This window comes from Acartia tonsa, chromosome 13 (genome assembly GCF_053477335.1).
Source record: "Acartia tonsa isolate MP-2025a chromosome 13, ASM5347733v1, whole genome shotgun sequence".
In the NCBI taxonomy this organism is placed as follows: domain Eukaryota; kingdom Metazoa; phylum Arthropoda; class Copepoda; order Calanoida; family Acartiidae; genus Acartia; species Acartia tonsa.
The window spans coordinates 25,011,685-25,037,515 of record NC_137272.1 but is presented as its reverse complement, the minus strand read 5'-3'; the positions used below and the strand labels follow the sequence as shown (position 1 = coordinate 25,037,515).

The 25,831-nt window shown below is 30.6% G+C and overlaps 1 protein-coding gene across 1 annotated transcript; it reads left to right on the top strand.

The window, feature by feature from the left end:
- The first annotated feature begins 819 nt into the window (after positions 1–819).
- On the top strand, positions 820–24,221 carry Dbx (homeobox protein Dbx). Its single transcript, XM_080180953.1, has 14 exons — positions 820–1,075; positions 2,007–2,119; positions 8,162–8,266; positions 9,011–9,167; positions 12,277–12,399; positions 12,823–12,989; positions 13,354–13,479; positions 14,294–14,347; positions 14,827–14,886; positions 16,424–16,569; positions 18,681–18,760; positions 19,196–19,281; positions 22,835–22,912; positions 23,297–24,221. The coding sequence occupies exons 1-14, from the start codon at positions 969–971 to the stop codon at positions 23,392–23,394; spliced, it is 1,500 nt and encodes a 499-aa protein (XP_080037079.1). The 5' UTR covers positions 820–968; the 3' UTR covers positions 23,395–24,221.
- The last annotated feature ends 1,610 nt before the right edge of the window (positions 24,222–25,831 follow it).

The window sequence follows — 25,831 nt, the reverse complement described above, 5'->3', positions numbered from 1 at the left end:
AAGTATCTACAGTTATATCTCTATTAATTTATATTGAATCTTAATTAACGGGTTCGCCAAGAGGCCTTTAGGGGCACTTGAGTTATAAGGAGGGGATTGGATAAATACTTAGTCTACCCTGAATTGTTTAAGGGGAGAGGGACATTTTTCCCTGGGGGCAATTCAAGGAACATTCCCTACAAATAGTTATAAACCTTCCCTGGACTTTAGTTACAGACATCCTGGTACTTTTATCTTAGAAAATATCCATACATCTGCAAATATTTTGTTGGTTTTGGAAAATTGAAAACCTATAAATATTTCTATAATTCCGGAACAGTTAAAAGGCCAAATATTTTGTATATAATTTTTCTTAAATTAATTGTCCATGAATTTAATGTAAGTTGTTTGATTTAGTACGAATGTATACTGTATAGTTTATAGTATTTTTAGATATAAAAAAATGAAGCAGTGTTTGTAGATCGATAAACTTGCCATGATCCTTTGCCGCTGACGGAGTCAAGAGTCAACCAATCAGAGGCCAGATAATTACATTCAGAGCGACACAATTTAGCGCATTTTTTCTATCATCCATAGAGAGAGAGAACTGTTAGGGAGGGTGAGAGAGCAACTATAATGCTCGATGTAGCCATTATTGAGAACATTAGGGGGCCAATTTGCCAGTAAATGGGATTTGATTGCCCCCTCATAGCCCATTCAACCATGTGGTTTCCCTTTTGGGGCGGTGCTACGTGCCACCATCCCCCTCATACCCCTGGTGAAATAGAGCATATTATAGCTTGGTATATTGTATAGTTTTATGAACCTTTATACTACCAGTTTATAATAACCATTTAGTTTGATTGGGACAATTAAAACATATCAACCTGTGAATATAAAAAGATTTGCTTATAAAAAAACATGATTTTTATAAAAATGATATAAAAAATACTTGTGATAAAACTTAAAAACGATAAAAGATAAGTGAAATGTTCCCGTTATATTCGCCGGCGTCGCTTGTAGGTGGTGGAAACGGCGGTTTACCGCCACAAACACATCAAATGAACATTCTTCCTTTTGCTAATACTTTAACAGGGTAAGATGTTTTTTTTAAATTTTAATAGGGATATGAATACTTATATTTTTCCTTCAAAAAATGTTGAGATATTTTTTGACTTTTTATGTTAAAAAAATTTCTTAACTGATTAAAATTTACAGATTTAAGTGTTATGATTTTAATCAATCATCTTTTGATATGGACAAAAAATACTTTTTTAAACGCTAGATAAAGTGGTTAATTTGATTTTAAAATGAGAAAATGTTAAAAAGAGTTTTGCCAGTTGTAACAATCATTTTGTTTTTAAACAAAACTTTTTTCTCTCAGTTTCTTCTCTAGTTATTTTGTTACACTTTTATTTTTGGTTTAGCAATTCAAAAATTGTTCTAAGCTGAAATTTGTTTAGTGATATACAATATACATAATTTAGGTCATCATATTTGAAAACTAATAGGATAATAATAGGGTCTAAATAATTTATTGATTAAATGTAAGGTTTTGTGTTGACCTCATCTCAAAATATCAAAGAAATCCCGACTCACTCGCTAATGCCAGTGAAGCAAGTAATAAAGTTTATTTTATGAACTAACAACAATTGATAATTAAAATATAAAGAAAGAATGAATCTAAGATTTAAAATTATTTAGAAGTCTGACTTTAAAAGAAATATATCATAAGTTACTTAATTAAATACCTGATTTTAATTTTGAATAAAGCAGTTCTTCGCCTAATAGTCCTGGGAATAACTATACAAAAATTATGTTAATTGGATAATGATATCAAATAAAAGTTTAAATACTTTGTGGACTTTCTATGTATGAAATAAGGTAACAATATCTTCTAAATTGTACCTAACTGTTACAGGAATCACCAAACCATATTTAAAATCAATTAACGACGAGAGCTTACAGACAAACGGACGGTCTTAAATGTAGAAAAATTTACCTCAAAAAATTTTCTTTTTTTTTAGGAGCCAATCAGATCAAGTTACACACAACAATTTATTATTCACCAGCGAGAGCGGTCCTACTCTTCTATCCAGTTTAGCTAGTCTTACTAATACATCGACAGCTAATAATCAAGGTAATATAGTTTAGCTAGTCTTACTAATACTTCCACAGCTAATAATCAAGGTAATATAATTTAGCTAGTCTTACTAATACTTCCACAGCTAATAATCAAGGTAATATAGTTTAGCTAGTCTTACTAATACTTCCACAGCTAATAATCAAGGTAATATAATTTAGCTAGTCTTACTAATACTTCCACAGCTAATAATCAAGGTAATATAGTTTAGCTAGTCTTATTAATACTTCCACAGCTAATAATCAAGGTAATATAGTTTAGCTAGTCTTACTAATACTTCCACAGCTAATAATCAAGGTAATATAGTTTAGCTAGTCTTACTAATACTTCCATAGCTAATAATCAAGGTAATATAGTTTAGCTAGTCTTACTAATACTTCCACAGCTAATAATCAAGGTAATATAATTTAGCTAGTCTTACTAATACTTCCACAGCTAATAATCAAGGTAATATAGTTTAGCTAGTCTTACTAATACTTCCTCAGCTAATAATCAAGGTAATATAGTTTAGCTAGTCTTACTAATACTTCCACAGCTAATAATCAAGGTGATATAATTTAGCTAGTCTTACTAATACTTCCACAGCTAATAATCAAGGTAATATAGTTTAGCTAGTCTTACTAATACTTCCACAGCTAATAATCAAGGTAATATAATTTAGCTAGTCTTACTAATACTTCCACAGCTAATAATCAAGGTAATATAATTTAGCTAGTCTTAATAATACTTCCACAGCTAATAATCAAGGTAATATAATTTAGCTAGTCTTACTAATACTTCCACAGCTAATAATCAAGGTAATATAATTTAGCTAGTCTTAATAATACTTCCACAGCTAATAATCAAGGTAATATAATTTAGCTAGTCTTAATAATACTTCCACAGCTAATAATCAAGGTAATATAGTTTAGCTAGTCTTACTAATACTTCCACATCTAATAATCAAGGTAATATAGTTTAGCTAGTCTTACTAATACTTCTACAGCTAATAATCAAGGTAATATAATTTAGCTAGTCTTACTAATACTTCCTCAGCTAATAATAAAGGTAATATAGTTTAGCTAGTCTTACTAATACTTCCTCAGCTAATAATCAAGGTAATATAGTTTAGCTAGTCTTACTAATACTTCCACAGCTAATAATCAAGGTAATATAGTTTAGCTAGTTGTTGCAAAAAAATTTGGGTGGTTTTAAGCCTGTTTTTGTTGAACTATTACAATGTTAAAATTTAATAAAGAAAACAAACAAATTTTAAAAATAATTTTTATTTTACAAGATTAAGGAAAAATAGCAATATTAATAAATATTAAAATACTGGGGTGTAATAAATTCAGTTATGGTTTAGCTGCTCTCAAACTAGGATAGGTAGGTAGTTGAAAAACTTAATTGGGCTATCCCAACTAACTGACAAAAAAAAAAAGGTTTCCAGAGAAATTAAAAATTGATGGCAAAATCGCCATTCTGTCTGGATCTCTTCTATGAAATTTTATCTAAATTATCCAACAAAATTAGTGTTAAAATACTAAATTAATCAACAATTGATGATGAATTTAATATTCTTTATACAATTTTATTAAATTTAGATATACTCAAAACTATGCTCATAGTATAAGGTAAAGCAAAGAAATCGCCATTTTATACTATGTTTTTTTTAAAGCAATATTAAGAGCATAAAGAAATTCAATTATCAACTAATATTTTTTATGAAACATCTCAATATTTCATAAAAATATCAGCCAATACCTAAAAATATTAATGAAACATTTATCAAATTTTCCACGGATTTTTTTATATGTGTTTTTTAACGATAAACTTTTTTTTTAACGATAAACGGATTTAATGCTTATCGGTTTTTTAAACGATAAACGGATTTAATGCTTAACGGTTTTTTTAAACGTTAAAAGGTTTTTTATTGATCAACAGTTCTTATTGATCAACGGTTTTTTTAATGATAAACGGTTGTTTTAAAAAAGATAAACTGTTTAATGAACGGTTTTAACAAACGGTTTAAACAAACGGTTTAAACGAACGGTTTTAACGAAAGGTTTTAACGAACGGTTTTAACAAACGGTTTTACAAACTGTTTTAGCAAACGGTTTTACAAACAGTTTTAACAAACGGTTTGAATGAATGGTTTTACGAACGATTTAAACAAACGGTTTTAACGATCAATGGTTTCAACAATCAAAAGTTACAGCGCTTTAACGAAATCACAATGTAACAATTAAAAGTATGAAATAAAATAAAAGGATTTAATGTTATAAGGACAAAACGATAAAAAATTATAGCGCTTTAACGAAATCACGATATAACAATTAAAATTATGAAAGTATAACGATTTAAGGTATAACAATTTAAGCTATAACGCTATAACATTTATTAGCTATAACAATATATCAAATATCAAGTTATACACCTTTTTAAAATTCACTTTTATGGTAGTAGAAATCTTTATACTATATTGGCCGAAATTTAGCTAAAAATACGCTAAAAAAATATGACCTTTTGATTCCAAGGATTTCAAACGACTACAAATAATGTCCAATAATTAGACACCAATTTGACCCACTTTGTTGTGATAAAGAACCAGTTTTAATTTTACTATATTTGTAAAATTATTGAATAAAATGAACAAAAAGTAAAACAACGTAATTTACGCTATTTACCCTATTTTTAAAATTTAAAAATAATACTTTTTTGTACTCATAAACAAAAAAATACCCTTTACAGACGACAGACATTTATCGTCAAATGGGTTATCATAATTTGCTGAACAAAATTTGCTCATGTCATTTTTTTTACACAAATACTTCCTCAGCTAATAATCAAGGTAATATAGTTTAGCTAGTCTTACTAATACTTCCACAGCTAATAATCAAGGTAATATAATTTAGCTAGTCTTACTAATACTTCCACAGCTAATAATCAAGGTAATATAGTTTAGCTAGTCTTACTAATACTTCCACAGCTAATAATCAAGGTAATATAATTTAGCTAGTCTTACTAATACTTCCACAGCTAATAATCAAGGTAATATAATTTAGCTAGTCTTAATAATACTTCCACAGCTAATAATCAAGGTAATATAATTTAGCTAGTCTTACTAATACTTCCACAGCTAATAATCAAGGTAATATAATTTAGCTAGTCTTAATAATACTTCCACAGCTAATAATCAAGGTAATATAATTTAGCTAGTCTTAATAATACTTCCACAGCTAATAATCAAGGTAATATAGTTTAGCTAGTCTTACTAATACTTCCACATCTAATAATCAAGGTAATATAGTTTAGCTAGTCTTACTAATACTTCCACAGCTAATAATCAAGGTAATATAATTTAGCTAGTCTTACTAATACTTCCACAGCTAATAATCAAGGTAATATAGTTTAGCTAGTCTTACTAATACTTCCTCAGCTAATAATCAAGGTAATATAGTTTAGCTAGTCTTACTAATACTTCCACAGCTAATAATCAAGGTAATATAATTTAGCTAGTCTTACTAATACTTCCTCAGCTAATAATCAAGGTAATATAGTTTAGCTAGTCTTACTAATACTTCCACAGCTAATAATCAAGGTAATATAATTTAGCTAGTCTTACTAATACTTCCACAGCTAATAATCAAGGTAATATAGTTTAGCTAGTCTTACTAATACTTCCACAGCTAATAATCAAGGTAATATAATTTAGCTAGTCTTACTAATACTTCCACAGCTAATAATCAAGGTAATATAATTTAGCTAGTCTTAATAATACTTCCACAGCTAATAATCAAGGTAATATAATTTAGCTAGTCTTAATAATACTTCCACAGCTAATAATCAAGGTAATATAGTTTAGCTAGTCTTACTAATACTTCCACAGCTAATAATCAAGGTAATATAATTTAGCTAGTCTTACTAATACTTCCACAGCTAATAATCAAGGTAATATAGTTTAGCTAGTCTTACTAATACTTCCTCAGCTAATAATCAAGGTAATATAGTTTAGCTAGTCTTACTAATACTTCCACAGCTAATAATCAAGGTAATATAATTTAGCTAGTCTTACTAATACTTCCACAGCTAATAATCAAGGTAATATAGTTTAGCTAGTCTTACTAATACTTCCACAGCTAATAATCAAGGTAATATAATTTAGCTAGTCTTACTAATACTTCCACAGCTAATAATCAAGGTAATATAATTTAGCTAGTCTTAATAATACTTCCACAGCTAATAATCAAGGTAATATAATTTAGCTAGTCTTACTAATACTTCCACAGCTAATAATCAAGGTAATATAATTTAGCTAGTCTTAATAATACTTCCACAGCTAATAATCAAGGTAATATAATTTAGCTAGTCTTACTAATACTTCCACAGCTAATAATCAAGTTAATATAGTTTAGCTAGTCTTACTAATACTTCCACAGCTAATAATCAAGGTAATATAGTTTAGCTAGTCTTAATAATACTTCCACAGCTAATAATCAAGGTAATATAATTTAGCTAGTCTTAATAATACTTCCACAGCTAATAATCAAGGTAATATAGTTTAGCTAGTCTTACTAATACTTCCACAGCTAATAATCAAGGTAATATAGTTTAGCTAGTCTTACTAATACTTCCACAGCTAATAATCAAGGTAATATAGTTTAGCTAGTCTTACTAATACTTCCTCAGCTGATAATCAAGGTAACATAGTTTAGCTAGTCTTACTAATACTTCCACAGCTAATAATCAAGGTAATATAGTTTAGCTAGTCTTACTAATACTTCCACAGCTAATAATCAAGGTAATATAGTTTAGCTAGTCTTACTAATACTTCCACAGCTAATAATCAAGGTAATATAGTTTAGCTAGTCTTATTAATACTTCCACAGCTAATAATCAAGGTAATATAGTTTAGCTAGTCTTACTAATACTTCCACATCTAATAATCAAGGTAATATAGTTTAGCTAGTCTTACTAATACTTCTACAGCTAATAATCAAGGTAATATAGTTTAGAACCCAGTAAAAGTGTCTGACTATGACGTCAGAAAAAATTAATAATTAACCAATGAGAGACCGCTATATATTTTACCATTGGTCAATTACAGTGAATACTGGCTTCTCATTGGTTAATTGTTATTTTTTTCTGACGTCATAGTTCGACACTTTTACGAGGTTCTATAGTTTAGCTAGTCTTACTAATACTTCTACAGCTAATAATCAAGGTAATATAGTTTAGCTAGTCTTACTAATACTTCCTCAGCTAATAATAAAGGTAATATAGTTTAGCTAGTCTTACTAATACTTCCACAGCTAATAATCAAGGTAATTTAGTTTAGCTAGTCTTACTAATACTTCTACAGCTAATAATCAAGGTAATATAGTTTAGCTAGTCTTACTAATACTTCCTCAGCTAATAATAAAGATAATTTAGTTTAGCTAGTCTTACTAATACTTCCACAGCTAATAATAAAGGTAATATAGTTTAGCTAGTCTTACTAATACTTCTACAGCTAATAATCAAGGTAATATAGTTTAGCTAGTCTTATTAATACTTCCTCAGCTAATAATCAAGGTAATATAGTTCAGCTAGTCTTACTAATACTTCCACAGCTAATAATCAAGATAATTTAGTTTAGCTAGTCTTACTAATACTTCCACAGCTAATAATCAAGGTAATTTAGTTTAGCTAGTCTTACTAATACTTCCACAGCTAATAATCAAGGTAATATAGTTTAGCTAGTCTTACTAATACTTCCACAGCTAATAATCAAGGTAATTTAGTTTAGCAAGTCTTACTAATACTTCCACAGCTAATAATCAAGGTAATATATGTAGTTTAGCTAGTCTTACTAATACTTCCATAGCTAATAATCAAGGTAATATAGTTTAGCTAGTCTTACTAATACTTCCACAGCTAATAATCAAGATGACATAATTTATAAGGCCAAACAGACTTAATTATCGTCTGTTGTTCTACATTTTGTAGTATATTAAATGTAAAAACCAAATACTTAAAACCCATTTATCAATTTATTTGACCTTACCTAACATTTTTTAGGTAGCCCTCTAAGTTCCCTGGGACTTCAATCCGCAGCTGGACGCCATTTTCCAGAAGGGAGTCCACAATCCATGTTTGGCATACCCAGAGATTTACTACCTGTAGGTAGGACATTCTTTATCACTACGTCTGTGTTTTTGTGTACTCTCAGTAGCGACTCTATAATTCGAATTGTCCGTCTGTATGTCGGTCTGAAACATTTTTGAGAAATGTAATTTTCTCAACCACAGCTTGATAAACGGCTGAAATTTTGGTGAAGATTTGCTATACCAAGGAGCCTATATAATTTACATTGTCTGTTTGTCTGTCGGTCAAGCTACAAAACATAGTTGTGGGACAAAGTGTCTCAAAATCAGCCATGTGGCGTCAAAAAAATGAGGGAGATAAGAGGAGAAGTGGGAAAGAAAATCCCTAAAAAAGAGATGGATAATACCTCATTTTCATGACGTCACATAGCTGATTTTTTGTACACTTTTCCCGTCCCCATGATAGATGATGTTATATCTCTATCTCTCTCTCTTATTTTATGACCTCTGAACATCTGCAACTATAACTTACTTTATCCGTTTGTCCATCCATATTTTCTTCTTCTTCGCTACCTATGAATGTTGGCATTTAAGTTGTTGAATAATGCGATTAGTCGCATAGGGGAATATTATTGAATACGACAGTCACTTTACCTGTATTTAATGTTTTTAATTTAATGTTTTTAATTTGGGTCAGGTACTCATAGTATTATATAGTCGTGCAACTGATCCACTAGTAGTAAGAACCATTTTAAATTCAACATAAAAGATAAAATAGCAACAAGATAATGTAATTTTAAAAAAATGTTGCATTTTATTACAGGTGGAAGTAGTAGCAGTGCAGCAGCTGAACTACTGCAGCTAGCCCACAGATCACAGCAGCGTGAAGCGGCTGCAGCTGCCGTGGCCGCGGTAAGTTCAGCAACCGCTGGTGAGCCGCTAACTGACAGCTGCAGGCTAAAACCTTTTCTGAAATTTAGGCAAGAGCCTCATAAGTTTATCAAGTTTTATTATTTTTTCAACTATCCTTTTTATTTTTCTGTCGACTTAGAACGGAAGCTACTCTATGATTCGTTTTGTATGTCTGTCCTTCAGTCCGTAACGCTCTAGGGGAAATGTGATCATCATTTGTTATTTGAGATAGATATTTTGGTGTATCGATTATAATACAAAAGACAAATAATAATAATAAAGTTTTTTTTTGTGATTTTAAAATATCTACGATAACCTTCTTTCTCTTTATTTTTCTCCCACTTATTTTATGGCCACTGAACATCTGCTCTGTAACATGACAAGTAACTGGACAAAGTGTCTCAAAATTCAGCCATGTGACGTCATAAAAATGGTGGATTATCCATCTCATTTTTAGGGGTTTTCTTTCCAACTTCTTCCCTCATCTCTTCAGTTTTATGACGTCAAATGGCTGAATTAGGAAAAACTTTGTCCAGTTACTTTATCAACAACTAGTGGCTTCGCCCCTAGCCTCTAGGGGCTTTGCCCCAAGAGGTGATAAAAAAATTAAGGGCGAAATTCGTAAAAGGACCAGGGAAATCTTCAGCAAAAAAATATAAAAAAAGGACCAAGAAAATGTTCTGCAAAAAAAAAAAAAAATTGGGGGGGGGCGAACTTTTTATTTTTGGGGGGTTGGGAGTGTCCCACCCCACAAGAAAATAGGCTAAAACCACCACAGGACCACTAGGTATATTCCCTGAAGAGTAGAATCCGATCAGTTCAGTAGTTACCGAGATCTTAAGCTTCAGACGGACAGACGGACGGACAGACAGACATCAAGCTACTTTGTATTATAGATAATAAACATGCCACCATTAGTCCTATGTTCCTTTTACTTCTGCAGAAGTTATATTAGGTTTTTTAAAGTAAATTAAAGAGTATCTACGCTGCTGAAACTATAAAATTGTCAAAAGCTGGCGAATAAAAAAAAGATGTGCTAAATTTTAATTTCCAAATGTGTACGTAGTTTCCGCGGTGTTTCCTCACTTCTAGCTAAAAAAGCCTCAAACTTCCAAAAAAAATATAAATTTACAAAATTAAAGTTTTGAATGTATAAATCGTTTATATGTTCAAAATTTTGAAAGTTTGGAAGTTTGAAGCTTTTTTAGCTAGTAGTAAATATTGAGATAGGATGAGGAAACACATTTGAAATTAAAAATCAGCACATCAAAATAAAAAGTTGTAGATGATCAATAATTGTTGTTTATATTTTATACATTTTATTTATGACTACTTTTTTATATCAATATAGTCGACGTCAAAATTTTTTGGATGTGGTATTTTATTAAATCCAAAAATTAGACATAAACGCTTGAAATTGAATATCGATAGAATGCAAACTGTTTTGATAATGATTATGTTGGTGCAGGATTTAAACAACTTTAAGTCAAGTCATTGAAGTGATTAAAAATAAAAACATTTTACTGCATATTGTAAAACTAAATTAAAAATTATGCCATGACCCTATGTTGATAAAATAACAACACTAAAGTTTAACTGGAAATAGAATGTATAAAACATTACTTCAGCATATTGGTCATTAAATTTGTAAAAGATATCATAATCCCGGGATATAGGGATAGGGCAAATAATTGATGTGTGTATGTAAATCTGCCCTTGATAGATGTTAAAAATAAAGAGACAAAGGGATTTAGAATAATCTTATAATTATTATCCTACGAATCTCTTAAAATTTGTAATTTGTCTTAAAAATGTTTTTTTTTAGCTATTGCTGTTTAATATAAGTAGTGTGTTCTTTATTATTAACAGCACGAGAACTTTTTTTTGTATAAGATCCCAAGAAAATAACATCCCATTTATTATTTATTTGAGACAATCAACCTTTTCATAACCAGTCCTTTTACAAGTAGTCCTAACTGAGCACGATCAATGGTCATAAATGGGGCCAAAGTATTCTCTCTAATCAAACTATTAATGTCGCGGTTTTGAGAATCTATGAGTAGGAACATCTTTTAACATCTTCAGGCATGATGCAGCAGCGATTAACCCATTTTACGATGAGGGGATGCATTATTTATTACCCTATAGTCTCGTAAAAAACTAAGTTAAAATAATTATATTTAAGCATTGGACAAGCATTGAACCCCCCCAAGCCAATAGCTTCATAGTCCTATCCTTACATCCCTGAAATAAGCCACTTCAACCCCTTCTGGTTTTGATGTGACAACATTTTAAAACTTTTATTTGGAAACTTTTTAACTCCTCACCAGACATTATAATCTTTTATTTGATCTTTTTAAAACTTTAAAACTTATTTATTATTCTTTTATTAAACCACTTTGAATTCAATAAATTCAGATATTCTTTCACTCTATTCGTTAGCTGATTTACAAAACTTTCTTCTTCTAAAAAAACTAGGGGTTATCTGACTCCGATCTCCCCTCCTTAAAGTTTTAACGAGAAGGGGGAGGGGCATTCAAATTCGAAGCTTCCCTGAAAATGAGAAACCGTATAATCCATTTATACACATTCTAATACTTTAATCTTTAAGAAAACAATTAAAATTTATGAAGCTTTTTTTCGCATAAAGTGTGAATGCAATTTTATCCAAAGCAGAAGAAGAACTCGATACAAAACCAGTCATTAAAAGGTAAAATTTTAAGATGCGTAACTTCTCTCTAAGTATCTGCTTCCCTCACTGAATCACTGTTTGACTTACTCCTTCCAACAGAAATGTTGTATATTGTTATAAGGGTAATTGTAGTGCCATAACGTCGAAGCTATTAGTGAATAAGTTTGAAAATAACCATCTTGATTCTTTTATTATCCCAATTTTAAATAATCCCTTTTATGATTGTGACAGAAAAAATTTACTTTTTTTGTACTTTTAATCGATTGTACAATAAAAACCCTTTTTTTATTCTTAAAATTTCTCAGGGGGGATATAACAACAAAATTGAAAATATTTGTGGTCTTACGCCATTTATTTATTACAATCCCAAAAATTATCAAAGAAACATATGAAATATAAATTTTGCCTACAACGTTTCTGCCAGTACATATTTTAAAAAAAAAATCATAATAAAACATTTGGATCAATGATGTGTATGATTTTAGATCTCTTAGTCCCGAGGGTGAAAGTTTGAGTCCCAGTAGACATGGAGCAGGTAGCCCTCCCCCGCGTGGTGGGGGGAGTCCATCTAGTCAACCCAGAAGCCCAATAAGTCCGCCACATTCAAGGTAAACAGTCGCATGCACATAGCTTTGCCAGGGTGGACGTTAGCCTCGAATTATAGCTATAAAGAAAAAATATCAAAACTAATTTTCATCTCTCAAGGTAGGGGGGGGGGGGGGGGGGAAATTGAATCTCTACGGCAATTGTATATTTCTTGTATTTTAAACAGTCGTCTACGCATACAGAATAATATTGAAAAATTATAGAAATATGAAAAAATTAAACAGATTTTTTTTTATTTATCATAAAATAATGTTGAAAACACGAAGCTTTTTTATAGCACTTATAAAAAAGACGTTATACTGGCCTACCATTGGTCAATTAAAATGTATACAGGCCATTGCCCCTTCACCCTCAAACGTGAATTTAGCATATCAAACAGCTTCGCAAATACTGCACGAAATAGTTATTGTTATACATTATTTCAGATCTAGTCCTAGTCCTCTGTACAGTAATAGTCTCCATTCTCCATTATATCATCCAGGTAGAGTTTTAATGCTTCCCTCACTCTGTATGTTTCTCTCTTTGTCTGTCTGCAGTACTAGTTCTAGTCCTTTGTACAGTAATAGTCTCCATTCTCCATTATATCATCCAGGTAGGATTTTAATGCTTCCCTCACTCTTTATGTGTTATCTGTCTGCAGATCTAGTCCTAGTACCCTGTGTAGCAAAAGCCTCCCTTATATAATCGAGGTTGGATGCTTCCCTCACTCTGTCTCCATTCTCCATTGTACTATCCAAGTAGGATTTATAACATACTTCCCTCACTCTGTATGTTTCTCTTTTTATCTATCTGCAGATCTAGTTCTAAATTCTCTGCAATAGTCATAAACAGTTGCGTGCTGTAGGGGGTTGTCAACACACCCCTTAAATATGAGATTGGCAAGGCCGGCCAGCCTTCCTATTTTTCTTCCTTGCGAATTTATGTGCACGCCATTGATTGTAAATTGCTTTTTTTAGGTTTAGTGTCACCTCTGCCAACAAAGCCTCCTCTACCCCCTCGGCCCCCACTAGTGCAGGGATTCAATCCTTTCCACCCTCTTCTCTACAGACAATATGTACACAGGACTCCTTTTACCATTCCAGGTATTAATTCTAAAAGTCATATTTCGTACGTTTATTTTTTGTAAAATTTCTAACATTTTACAGAAAAGTAAGCAAAACTCTCTTCCCCACCATATGAAAAAGTTTAAAACTCATTTTAAAACTTTTTTGGATTAGGATTGGATTGTACAAAGTAACGGTATTAAAGTTTTCCATCAATAATTTAAAATACAGAATGGGTAATTGTTATTGTTTTAATATTAGTATATTCAAACATATAGTCTCTTACGGAAATATATTTTCATTTTTGTAAATATTTGTACGGATCTACTGCAGTTCACGGTAAAATATTGCTGGTAACGAATATTTCTAAAAATCTATGAATTTTAAAGGCTGCTAGCTGTCAAACGGCTGAACGTACAGATCATAGCAGCACACCATTTTAAGCGGCATAAGAAGGCCTACAAGTAATCTGGAATAGCTAAGATCTAATGATGCACAGGGAAAGCTTCACTGAAGTAAAAACGCGTAAAATAGGTTTTTTTCGCGCATTTCTCTGCACTGCGAGATAATTATGCATTATTGATTTATGGCCATTTCAGATTATTTGTAGTCTTCTTATGCCGCTTAAAACAGTGTGCGAGCATGATGATGTACGTTCAGCCGTTATGCAGCTAGCAGCCTTTAAATTCATAGATTTTTAGAAATATTCGTTACCAGCAATATTTTACCGTGAACTGCAGTAGATCCATTTGTACATTGCAACCGTAAGTATGTTTTATAAATTTGGATTCATTTCACAAACTTTTGTACATTTTATACATATTTATTCACAATTATACATCCCAATATTTAGAAAGTCTGCAACAGTTCAGACAAAATGTATCCATACCTCATTTTACAATTCCAGGTACATTATAAGATAGTGTACTTTTTTTTGCACACTTCTGTACCTTTACAACATTGATGTACTTTTAATCAAATATTTTTGCAATCATATCTAATGAGGCATTTTCCTTTTTTAAGGTATATTATGTAGTTTTACGATACTTATACTTAAGCCACAAAAGAATAAACAGCAAAGTTATGTATTTTCGGCAATTATCATACTAATAGAAGAATATTATTGAAAATAACTTTAAAAATATGACAATCCATTCAGTTAAATTTGTTAAGAAACCAAACATAAATAAATTTGTGATATACCCATTTTCAATAATGAACAAGGATGACAACATGCAAGTACCATGCTTACGAACGGACAAACTCACAGACATGCTAACGGTCTAAAGGACATTTAGAATTATCGAGTAGCTTCACTATTTAAATGTAAGGAATATAGTTCATAATAGATAGAAGAATTGTTATGATAATTACATAAATATTTAGGCACAGGAACGACAGTTTTTCCATTACCTGGCACCTTCCCTTGGTCCTCTAATATGAGAGGTAAAACTATATTTCATCATTATATTTTCTCTCTTTCTAACTCGCTTCTTCTCTTTCGTATATGGCTAAATTCTTTTTTACAACAAGTTAAATAACATACAAAAAAAAACAAGAACAAAAAAATCACATATATTCTGTTCTTAATCAATTATTCGGCTCATCAAAAAAAATTGTTTTCAGCTTTTGCTATTATATAAAGTAATCTTTCTTGTTTTACAGAATAATTTTATTAAAACATTATCATTAACTACATATATCTGTCAATGATACTTATAGATATAGAATTGTTATTTATGTGTGATTTAGAACGCTTTCATTATTGTTATTATGTATTTAAGATGCGATACTAATTTGGAATTTTTCATTTACAGTTTTATAAAGCTTGCTTTTTTTGAAATGTTGAACTAAATGCAAGTTTTATTAACCCTCCTTAAAAAGCACAGATCTTAAAATAAAGCTGTTAGAGAATTTAAGGGACAAAAACGAATAATATTCCTTATGTATATAAGAAACAGCTAAATATTTATGATTTAAGTCGATTTGACTTTAACAAAGCATTTAATATGAATTATAGAATTATGAATTTATATAAATTAGAGAAACTAAATATATTCATTATTCATTCATAGTAAGAGCTGAATTAAATTAATTCTAATAGGCACTTTCCATTATTATAAAAGTGGAACAATATTTTTTATGTTAGGATAGTTACAAAAAACTTTTAATTATGTATGTCATTGTCCAACCGAAATAATATTACTTTATCAACTTATTCTACCTTTCTTTTTTAACAAAACCAAAATTAATTGCAAAGCTACTCTATCAATCAATGATTACGTGTATAATTAAGTTTAGTGCTACCTAAGGAGAAATTTAAAATTACAAAGGGGGGTTCATATAGGCTTTTATTGAAAATAATAGACTCTACAAATTAATCTGTATCAGAAGTGTGAAAAAAGAAAAAAATTTCATAATTCATTTATTTGTACATTAAGATCTCACTTAACTGAGTCTCCATTTCTGAGAATCTTTAGGTAGATCCCTAGCAGGTTTTTGCCAGTCTCAATGCAATCTCAGTCAGATGCAATTGTTACAGTCTCAAAGAGGAAAAGTTATTTGAACAAATCATAGTTTAGAATAGTTTAATGAAAAAGCAATAATATTATTTTTTAATTGAATTTAATGAATGAAAATCATTAAAAGAGATAAAATTGATAATCCAAAAATTCTTTTTCCATTTAAAATTCCCATCTAAAATTCATAACTCCCTTCACACAACAATCTCTATTCAGTTCAAATTTGCAAAGTTAGAGAAATTATCTCTCATTATCCCCTCCTCTTTATCTCTCTCTCCCTATCTCTCTCTCTCTCTCTCTCTCTCTCTCTCTCTCTCTCTCTCTCTCTCCCTAACTCTATGGTATTATGTAAATGAATTGATTATTAACAGAATAGATTATGAACCTCATCAACCCAAACTTTGTCTATCTATCTATCTATCTATCTACCTATCAACCCACCCATATATCTATCTATCCAGGAAAGCCACGACGAGGTATGCTACGGCGGGCAGTATTCTCAGATTTCCAGCGGAAAGGACTGGAGAAACGGTTCCAACTACAGAAATATATCTCTAAACCAGATAGGAAGAAATTAGCGGAGAAATTGGGACTAAAGGACTCCCAGGTACACAGGAGTGATAGAATTGTCCTAATAATTTCAATCATTGGGTGTTAAAGGTTACAAGGACAATAATTTCTATAAAAAAGGGCTTTATTAAGAAGAAGTTGTTTTTGTTAATTTTCTGTATGTAAGGAAAAACAGACGGCCAGCCCGATAAAAACTGAAATACAGCTTAGAGTATATTTTCCCTTTAAACATTTATAACATAAAATTATTAAAGGTGCTAATATTAAATTAATTACTACCCTGTAGTACAGTTTATTTAATGCAGGGATATATGGATTCAACAATGTATGATAGAATAAACTTACCTCCAATTCTTTTTTCTTGAAATTTTTGTTGTTGGAGGGAAGATAGGGTTGTAGATTAATTTGACCATTATTGTCCTCTCTTCTCCCAATAATATGTATGTATATATATATTTAAGGAATATTAGAGCATTAATACAAGAATTATTTTGATGAGTGGGGCAATTACTGTCTTCACCAGCACACGCACCCAACACCCACCCCCATGCACCCCACACCCCTCCCCACACTCCTAACTAAACACACTCTGCAAATAATGAGCTTAAGGGGAAGAAGTTAAGAAGGGGATCTTCTAAGTTGACCACTGACACAATATTAAACTAAGTTGTGTATTTTTTTTGGAAAAACTGAATAGACTATCAATAAAAGTTTTCAAACGAGTGAGAAATAAGTGGTTGTTAACTTGCCAAGACCTATCCTAAGGCCCAAAAATGACAATTTTTTTGACTCTTGACATTTTTTCATCTTTTTTTAACAATTGCATAGAGGTCTGCTAAATCTTTTTTTGCAAAACGTTTCAACAAACTACCAGTTGTTTTCTTGTCCAATTCCTTTGTTATCAAAGAAACAGCAAGTGACATTTTTCTAACAAATCTTTATATAGAATCAAATGTTATTACAAGAAGTTTGATGTATTTTAGTATTATAGAGAACTATTTTTTTCTGCCATTTTGCAAAATGTTTAAACAATTAGTTATCTTTTCCAATAAAATAATAAAAGTCAGTGACATTTTACCAATAATCTGAAGAAATTTTGGTTGCTAACTTACCCTAGACCCATCTATATGCAGAACAAAATGTTATGGCTGAAAGTTTACTATTGTGATATGACTCAGGGGAGTGGGGGTATAGATGCAAAATATGCCGGGTTCTTTCCAGGAGAGGGGGGGGGGGAGTGAATGCAAAATATGGCAGATTCTTACCACTTATTCATATACACATTATAACAATACATAATATATTAATATATGTTTTATAAAGCATGGCTTTTCTATAGTTAGGGCCAGAATATCAATGAATCAATGAAATGTGGGATTTTCTCATAATGCAAGAATTGCTTCTTCACTGTGAAATAAAAAATTCTCCCATATTGTGACAACAAAATTTGTAACATATTTAAGCAGATTTTATGGGATTTTAAACAATTGTTTGTTATGCGTTTGTTATAATATTTACATTTTTATCATTAAGTCCATAATAAATCTTTTGTTAGATTTTTGCTAAATTATTCTCATAAAGATGAATAATAGTCATAATTGTAGCATACCAATCTTTTTTTATTTATTTCATAAGCTTTATTTTCATGAATGTAGTTACTCTTGTATTGTATATTACTATGTGTTGTGTATATATTGAGTAGTAAAACTTTTTTGGTGCATATTTATTTTTAGATTATGAATATGATTCTTTTTTCTTTTATCTTTATCTTTGCAATTTTTAGTATTTTTTTCACATTTGAACATTATTAAACATTTTATTGGGGATGAGGGGTGGGGAGTCTGGTAGACCTTATAGTGAAAATATAAATCACCCACACAAAGAATGCACTCGCAATTAGATAGGTTAGGTTAAGTTGAGTTAGTTATAATGGCGTGCACAGTATGCAACCAAGAAGTTAAGATACGATTATGGGGTGAAAACAGAGTGAGGGAGGTCTTCCTATATTTCAATTTTAAGAGGAGTGTTGAAACTATAGTTGGGTTAGGTTAGCCAGCTCATCTCATGGGTTAGGCTACCGGCAGTGAAATTGTGTGTGAAAAAATGTATATTTATATTATTTTAGTAAAAATAATTATTTTTATTCAGGTTAAAATTTGGTTTCAAAACCGGCGGATGAAATGGCGGAATAGCAAGGAGCGAGAGCTCTTAGCTTCTGGAGGAAACAGGTGAGAAAATTTTCATATTCATTTAAAACTTACTTTTTAATTTCTGTGTATGCAAACATAAGATTAATCTTGCCTTACAAAACCTTTTTGAAAAATAAGAAAGTGGTTATTAAAGTTATTATTCAAGAAAATTTGTAAAAAAAGAATCAATAACATTCTTGAAATGAATACAAATTACTCTTTATAAAACAAATGTTAATCAGCATAGCTCCGAATATGAATAATTTCCGCTGGATTCAAACCGTTTCGGAGCCATACCGAAATATCTAGGTATGTGTTGTAGGTTCCTATTTAAAATTGTTTGGTTTATGATTCTTTCTAAAAAGACTGACTTAAAAAATTAATTGTATTTATTATATGTAGATATCTCCAATTTTCATAATAAGATGTGTGTTAGTTAATACTAATGACAATACTAATGTAATATTTTTTTAGGGACCAAACCTTACCAAACAAATCTAACCCAGGATGTATCTCTCCAACAAATCAAAATTACTCATCAGGCGAACAACAATCATTAGGTAAGGCGGCGGTTTCCCTCAAAGTGCCTAGTCGAGCAGAGAAACTTAACAACACCCCCCCCCCCCCAACCCTTAAGTTAACATAAACTGAAAAAAGGAATTTTTCGATTTTTTTTACTTTATGTCAGGTTAGGTTAAGTTATATTGGGTACGGTTTAGTCTCGCAGGGTTAGGGCACCTCAAGCATAAGTATTGAAATGATCCATCCAATATAGATGAAAAGATAGATAGTAAAAGACTATGAATTCGAGAAAGTTATTAAAAATATATTAAAACAGATTAAAGAAAAAAAAATTAAAGAACAAGTGAGAAAAATTAACATAATAAACTGAAAAAGATAAGACAAGAAAGATAGAACAACAAGAAAGAAAAAAAAAAGAAAAGCATACAAAAAAGATAGAATAAGAGAGAGAGAAAGAAATAGAGAGTGAGAAAAAGTGAGAGGAAAACTTTGTGTTTTCATTCAAGTAACACGGAGCAAATTTCTTTATAAGAGCAATTGATAAGTGAGGGGGGGGGGGAGAATATGAGGACAAAAGTCGATGGAGAGGGGATATGTTGGAAATATTGAGTTAAGGGAGATGGAGAGGGGATATAGTTAAGGGAGGGGTGATGGGGGAGGAAGGGGGGGGGGGTTGGTATCAATTTTTGTGATGTCAAAACCAGAAAAGTAATCGTTTACCGACAGATTTCATTTTGTTCTGGCTATACAGTGCGGAGGTTGAGTTTTTCCCCTTTTCTTGACAAAAAAAAGTATTTATAGTAGACTGCAGACAGATACGAATATGGAAAATTTATAAATTTAATTCAAATTTTGTTTGCCTTATAATAGAGTCAAAAGACTGGGCCAATAAAATAGGATTAAATATAAAAAATGATAATTCTCATTTTTTCTTATTATGATTGACAACAGGTTAGTAGCCAACAGAAAAATATTTTGAAATTGGACAAAACTTAAATTTTATTAAAATCTAAATGAATAAATCCTTGTAAGGTATAATAATTTTATTGGTATTTTTATGATTTTTATATGTTCTTGGAGAGAAAAAAGAAATTTTGGGAATAGTCCTTTTCGTAACATCGCCCCAAATGGGGCGATTCGTAAAATTTTAAAATGGCTTAGGTTAGGTTATATTGGGTTAGGTGATTGCCCCACAGGGTTAGGTAATTGGCCCCACAGGGTTAGAGCCCCCCGCAGGGGCTAGAAATAGGAGAAAATTTACTGTGAAAAATACGAAGAATCGCCCCATAAGGTGCGATGTTACGAAAGGGACTATACCCGAAATTTTAGTTTCTAAGAAAGGACATTTTCTATCCTCCCATTTGAATAAACTGCGATATACTGAAATGGTTTTACCAACGAAATACGGTTTTCCGAAATTGCTTTTTTAGGAGGGGTATTTAATAAGATAAAAATTTTGGCACTATATTTTCTCTAGTGAAAAGAAACAATTCTTTTATATAAAATGTTAGAGATAAATTTTAAGGAAAGGGCGTACTAACTAAGATTTCCTCCCAAAAGTTATTCTTTTGTATACCCGTAGTTTAACCTCACTAACAGAAGAAAATTTAGTTTTCGCTTAAGTGATTTTATTCCCAAACCTATTATACATATATTTACATTAGAGGGTAGCAAAATTCCTTTATTTATTGGATTTTTGCTGGATGTAGCTCCAATTAAGACAATGAATAGCCTATCATATCTTTTAGGATGTAAACAAATATTATAAAGGTGAAAAAGTCCTCAATCAAATAACACAAAAATCAAACTGTTTTTGATATTTGTAAATAGATAAAATATTCTAGACTATGTGATTTAATTATGTATAGTTTGTTCTTAAAGGAATAAATTTTTAAATAAGACAAACCTAATGTAAGAGGAGATATTTTCAACAATATTTCATTATAATATACAAAATTTAGATTTTTTAAAAACACTATAATGTATTTTATACATATTGTCATAACAGGGATAGGAAAATGGGAAATAAATAAAGTGTCGTATAAATATAAGAGTACAGATAATAATGTATTTAGCACAAAGAGGGCATCCTAAAAAGGAAATATTATCAACATGGTCCCAGAAACGTCGTGCAATGGAAAGTTAGGTTGCTAAACCTTTGTTTCTATATGGATATGGATAATGATACAGTAGAACGTGTCCTCATTATTTTATACATTTTTCGCCACTTCTTAATAATTAATAGCATGCTTAAATTGTTATCAATAATAATTTTTTGTTGTTGAAATAATTGATATTTATTTTATGTTCTCTTTCCCTGATGTGAAATAGTTAAATGTTCGTCTGTTAAAGATTAATTTGTTTCAAAGAGAGGAATTGATTTTCTTAATTTCTACTTTAAAATAGAGCTGCCAACACAGGATTTTACTCATAAGAATAAGTAAGAAGATTGTTTTATCGATAATTGTAATCTACTTACAAAAACAACAACTTTACCTTTGAAATATTTAGTTTTAAATCAATAGTTTCGGTAATTTTCACGTAGAGAAAAAAAATTATTGCTTATTTAATGTTCTCCAATTTCCAATTGAATTTATGTCTTATAAAGTCTGTTGAGAAGAAAGGGTTGTCGATTAATTTAGGTGCACAGAGTTTTGTCAGAGATTATTAAAGGGGATAAAGAAGGAAAAGATATGTCTTATAAATTTTGATTTTATGGGAGTGTTGACAGTGACAGTTTTCTTGACGTCACCGAAACTGTCCCAATTTTGTATAACTTTTGCGGAACAAGTTCCAATTACGTCATATTTTTCTTTCCCGAATAAGAGAAGGGGGAAAGAAAAAAAAGGGAAGGGGGGAAGAAAAAAGAGATGGGAGAAAAGGGGGTTTTCCCCATCTCTTTTGAAGAGATTTTCTTCCCCCCCTCCCTTTTTCGGGAAAGAAAAATATGACGTAATTGGAACTTGTTCCGCAAAAGTTATACAAAATTGGGACAGTTTCGGTGACGTCAGTTTTCTTGCTTCAATTTTTTGCATCTTATATTTAAGATTATTTTACCGTGTTTTTATTAATATATTATCGTTAGCGAGTGAGATTTGGTTTTGATATCTTTTTAACTGGGGATCCTAGTTAATACTTAATCGGGCGTGCTTTTAATGTTTAGTAGACTGGTTCAGTATTTTCTTGTTGCTAAACCCAATATTCTATCATTCTTTAGTATTATTATAATTGTGCTATAATTTCCCTACCCTCCTCTTATATCAAAACTCCTGCGATAGAAAATATTAAGTAATTAACACCCAAAAATCTAAATTGTGTTCGTTGCTAATATTTGCATTTTTAGTTCTAAATATTTGGTTAGACATTTTTAGTCTTTGTTTATTTATGAATGAAGGATAGTCCCAAAGTATGTTTCTCTTCTGTGTTCCTCAAAAGATCTCTAAAATGTGTAGACCATAATACTTTGAAGCCAAAATAATTTACATGCCCCTGTCTCCCCCCTTCCTGAGTGAAGTGCACTAGATACCAAGGTTTAGCTTTATTTATCTTCATTTGTGGATAAAATTTATAACAATCTTTTTAACTGTTCAGGACCATGGGAAATTTCTGGAACGCCACCTGGCGGTTTGGACGGCGGGGAGTATTATGGCGCCGCCGGTTTAGATGACGGTAAGCTCTTTTTTTTTGTGTGAACGCACTTCTACTCTATATGTAACTATTTATATCATTTTAGGTTCCAGGACATACGCAGGAGTCCCAAACGTCGGCGTGGACAAACGCAGAAGTGTTAAAATATTAATTTAATTAAGTATTTCTATACAGATTAGGTTAGGTTAAGATATGAATGTACAAATAAGAATTTAAAAAACTTATTAGATGGTCTAAAATAAGTTAGGTTAGGTAAAGTGTCCACTCCGACGTTTGGGACTCCTGTATTTGTCCTAGGACCTTATTTTATTTGAAGACTGTAACATCAAAAATAAGAATGATAATGATAATAAAATTTTACTATACATTAATTTTCTTACCTTTCCATGTATTATATTTTTTCAGATCGTGTTGGACTAGAAGATGGGGATGAGGAAGCAGAAGATTGTTATGATTCAGCTCCAGAATCTGACGAGTGTGACGAGGAAATTAATGTCACTTAGAGACAGAGAGAAAGTGAGAGTGGCGGAAAAACAGATTCATAGAAAACTTTTTGCGTGTGGAACATTTAATATCAGTGAACTAGTAACGGAACCAAAGCAGTAGCTGTGTTTAGAGCCCTAGGAAAATGGGGATAGATGTCACAGCTTTTGGCCTACCTATTTTATTGACGTCATAGTAAAGAGAAAGAGAAAAGGAAGGGGGAAAGAAACCCCCAGAAAAGAGATGGGGTATAGGATATTTCCTAACGTCATTAGAATAGGTAGGCCAAAAGCAGTGGCATCTATCCCCATTTCGCTAAGGCACTATGGACAGCTACACCAAAGAAACATAAAACACGATGTGAATTAAAGAATTTAAGTAGCTTATTTTATCTTTTATTATTAGATAAAGTTCAAAGTAAATGAACCAAAGAAATTTGAAACACAATCTACATTTAAGATTTAATAAAAAAAATCATTTTATTAGTTTTAGCGTGTTGAACTTCTTGACAGGGAAGGTCATACAAAAAATAAATTTTTTTTTAAAGTTCCAGGAGAGCGGGGGATTTTAAGATTCTTAGAAAACAGTTTAAATGAGAGAATTAAAGAACAGTAGTTTTTTAAAAAATCATATTTTTAGTGGCTTTTTTTTATTAGATTTGTTTATTTAATAAAAAGTTAAATATGTTCCATTTTTAATAAAGGTTCTTCAAATGTGCATAAAATTTCAAAAATGTTTTTTTTATGGTGACCAAAGACAAACTTCTTAAAAATGCTTTAATTTATAAAAAAAATATGTCTTAATGTTATTTTATTCTAATGATTTCAGTGTGATTTTCAATGTAATCCTAGCCAAAGAATAATTATTAGATGTTCACTTTTTTTTATCACAATTCTAGATATTAATAAAATATTGAAAAAATATGTATTCTAAGTTGCGAATCTATTCTATAATTAAATGTTTTTCCGTCCGTAAGAAACAATCCATACATGATCTCTCATACGTTGGCTCAAAAACCTTGGGTAGTTTTCCAATACTTTTTGTCTACATAATTCATGTACATTTAGGAATTTATCGTCCATTATCTTACCTATTTCAATTAATGTTATCTAATCAATTCTTCTACTCTATAATTCACTTTGTTTAACCGTCTGTATGCTTATTAATTCCTTCATAAGATTTTCCCAAACATTTCTAACCCAAAAGCAAACTTTGGAAAACAGTAAAAGTGTCGAACTATGACGTCAGAAAAAAATAACAATTAACCAATGAGAGGCCGCTATATATTTTACCATTGTGAATACTGTGAATTGTTAATTTTTTCTGACGTCATAGTTCGACACTTTACTGTTTTCCAAACTTTGAAATTAACAAACATCCTATTAATTGTATTGATTAATGTATCACATAATATATATTTGCCTCATTAGGCTTTTATTAATATGTTATAGCTATCAAACCCTTAATCATATGTATTTTAAAAGCGAAGCTTTTCTATAATTAGGGTCGTTCCGTCCGTCCATCAGTTAACTTTCACAATATCATGACTGACGTTTTACAGACGATATTCTTATAACAATACAGTCTCATGTTGATATGATAACAACACAAAAGTTCTATCTTATTAAAAACAATTCAAACTTTACCTAGATCTTTGTCTTTGTGTGGATGGAATTGAAAATAATCCCCATGTCAAATTATAAAAAGAGTTGAATAGATTTTATATGTAGGTATTTTGGGGATAAAGGATTAGTTATATCACTTTAAATATAAAAATTTGCGTCAAGTAGTATGCAAATATGTTTAAAAATTCTCTGTATATATCCCGTAAGATCTCGCTAACGGCTGAACCGATTATTGGTCCAATCTATAAATATTTCTAATATTCTGGACTGTAGGATTTTACAATTTTATATTTTACTACTTCTTTCTTTTGCCTTTATTACTTTACCATTTATTTATGATTTTATATGGATTTTTATACGGGTTAAAACATAAACAGTTTTAACAATATAGGCACAAATATTTTACACTCAGTTAGGTTAGGTATGTTAGAATTATCATAGATACGTTATACATAAAGATTGGTCATACATATAATAAATAGAACAAAAAACATACAAAAATTAACCTGATTTGTTTAAACTAAGGTTTTTGAATCATAGTGCGCATCGAAAATATTTTAATTGTGTTACTTTTTTTATGGGGGGCTTGATGGGGGAGGGGAGAAGTATTAATCCCTACATGACTTTTTAATGTTGCAAAAAATCTAATTTGACAATCTATAATATAATTAATCAGTGTAATCTGGCATGTAGAATCAAAATTATAAATTTTTCATGCCAATTTTTTTTCATGAAAAGCTTAATGGTTTGTTTTCATTGTATCTGCGTTTTTTTTACAAAGAGTAATTTTGAATAGAATAGCCAGAAGTTATTAATACAAGGGAAATTATAT

Excerpts from the sequence above, each read along its gene's own strand:
- Dbx (XM_080180953.1), top strand. The coding sequence starts at position 969 with ATGTTCCCGTTATATTCGCCGGCGTCGCTTGTAGGTGGTGGAAACGGC. Across the intron at positions 13,480-14,293 it reads GACTCCTTTTACCATTCCAG|AAAGTCTGCAACAGTTCAGA; the intron begins GTATTAATTCTA and ends CCCAATATTTAG. Across the intron at positions 22,913-23,296 it reads CGCCGCCGGTTTAGATGACG|ATCGTGTTGGACTAGAAGAT; the intron begins GTAAGCTCTTTT and ends ATATTTTTTCAG.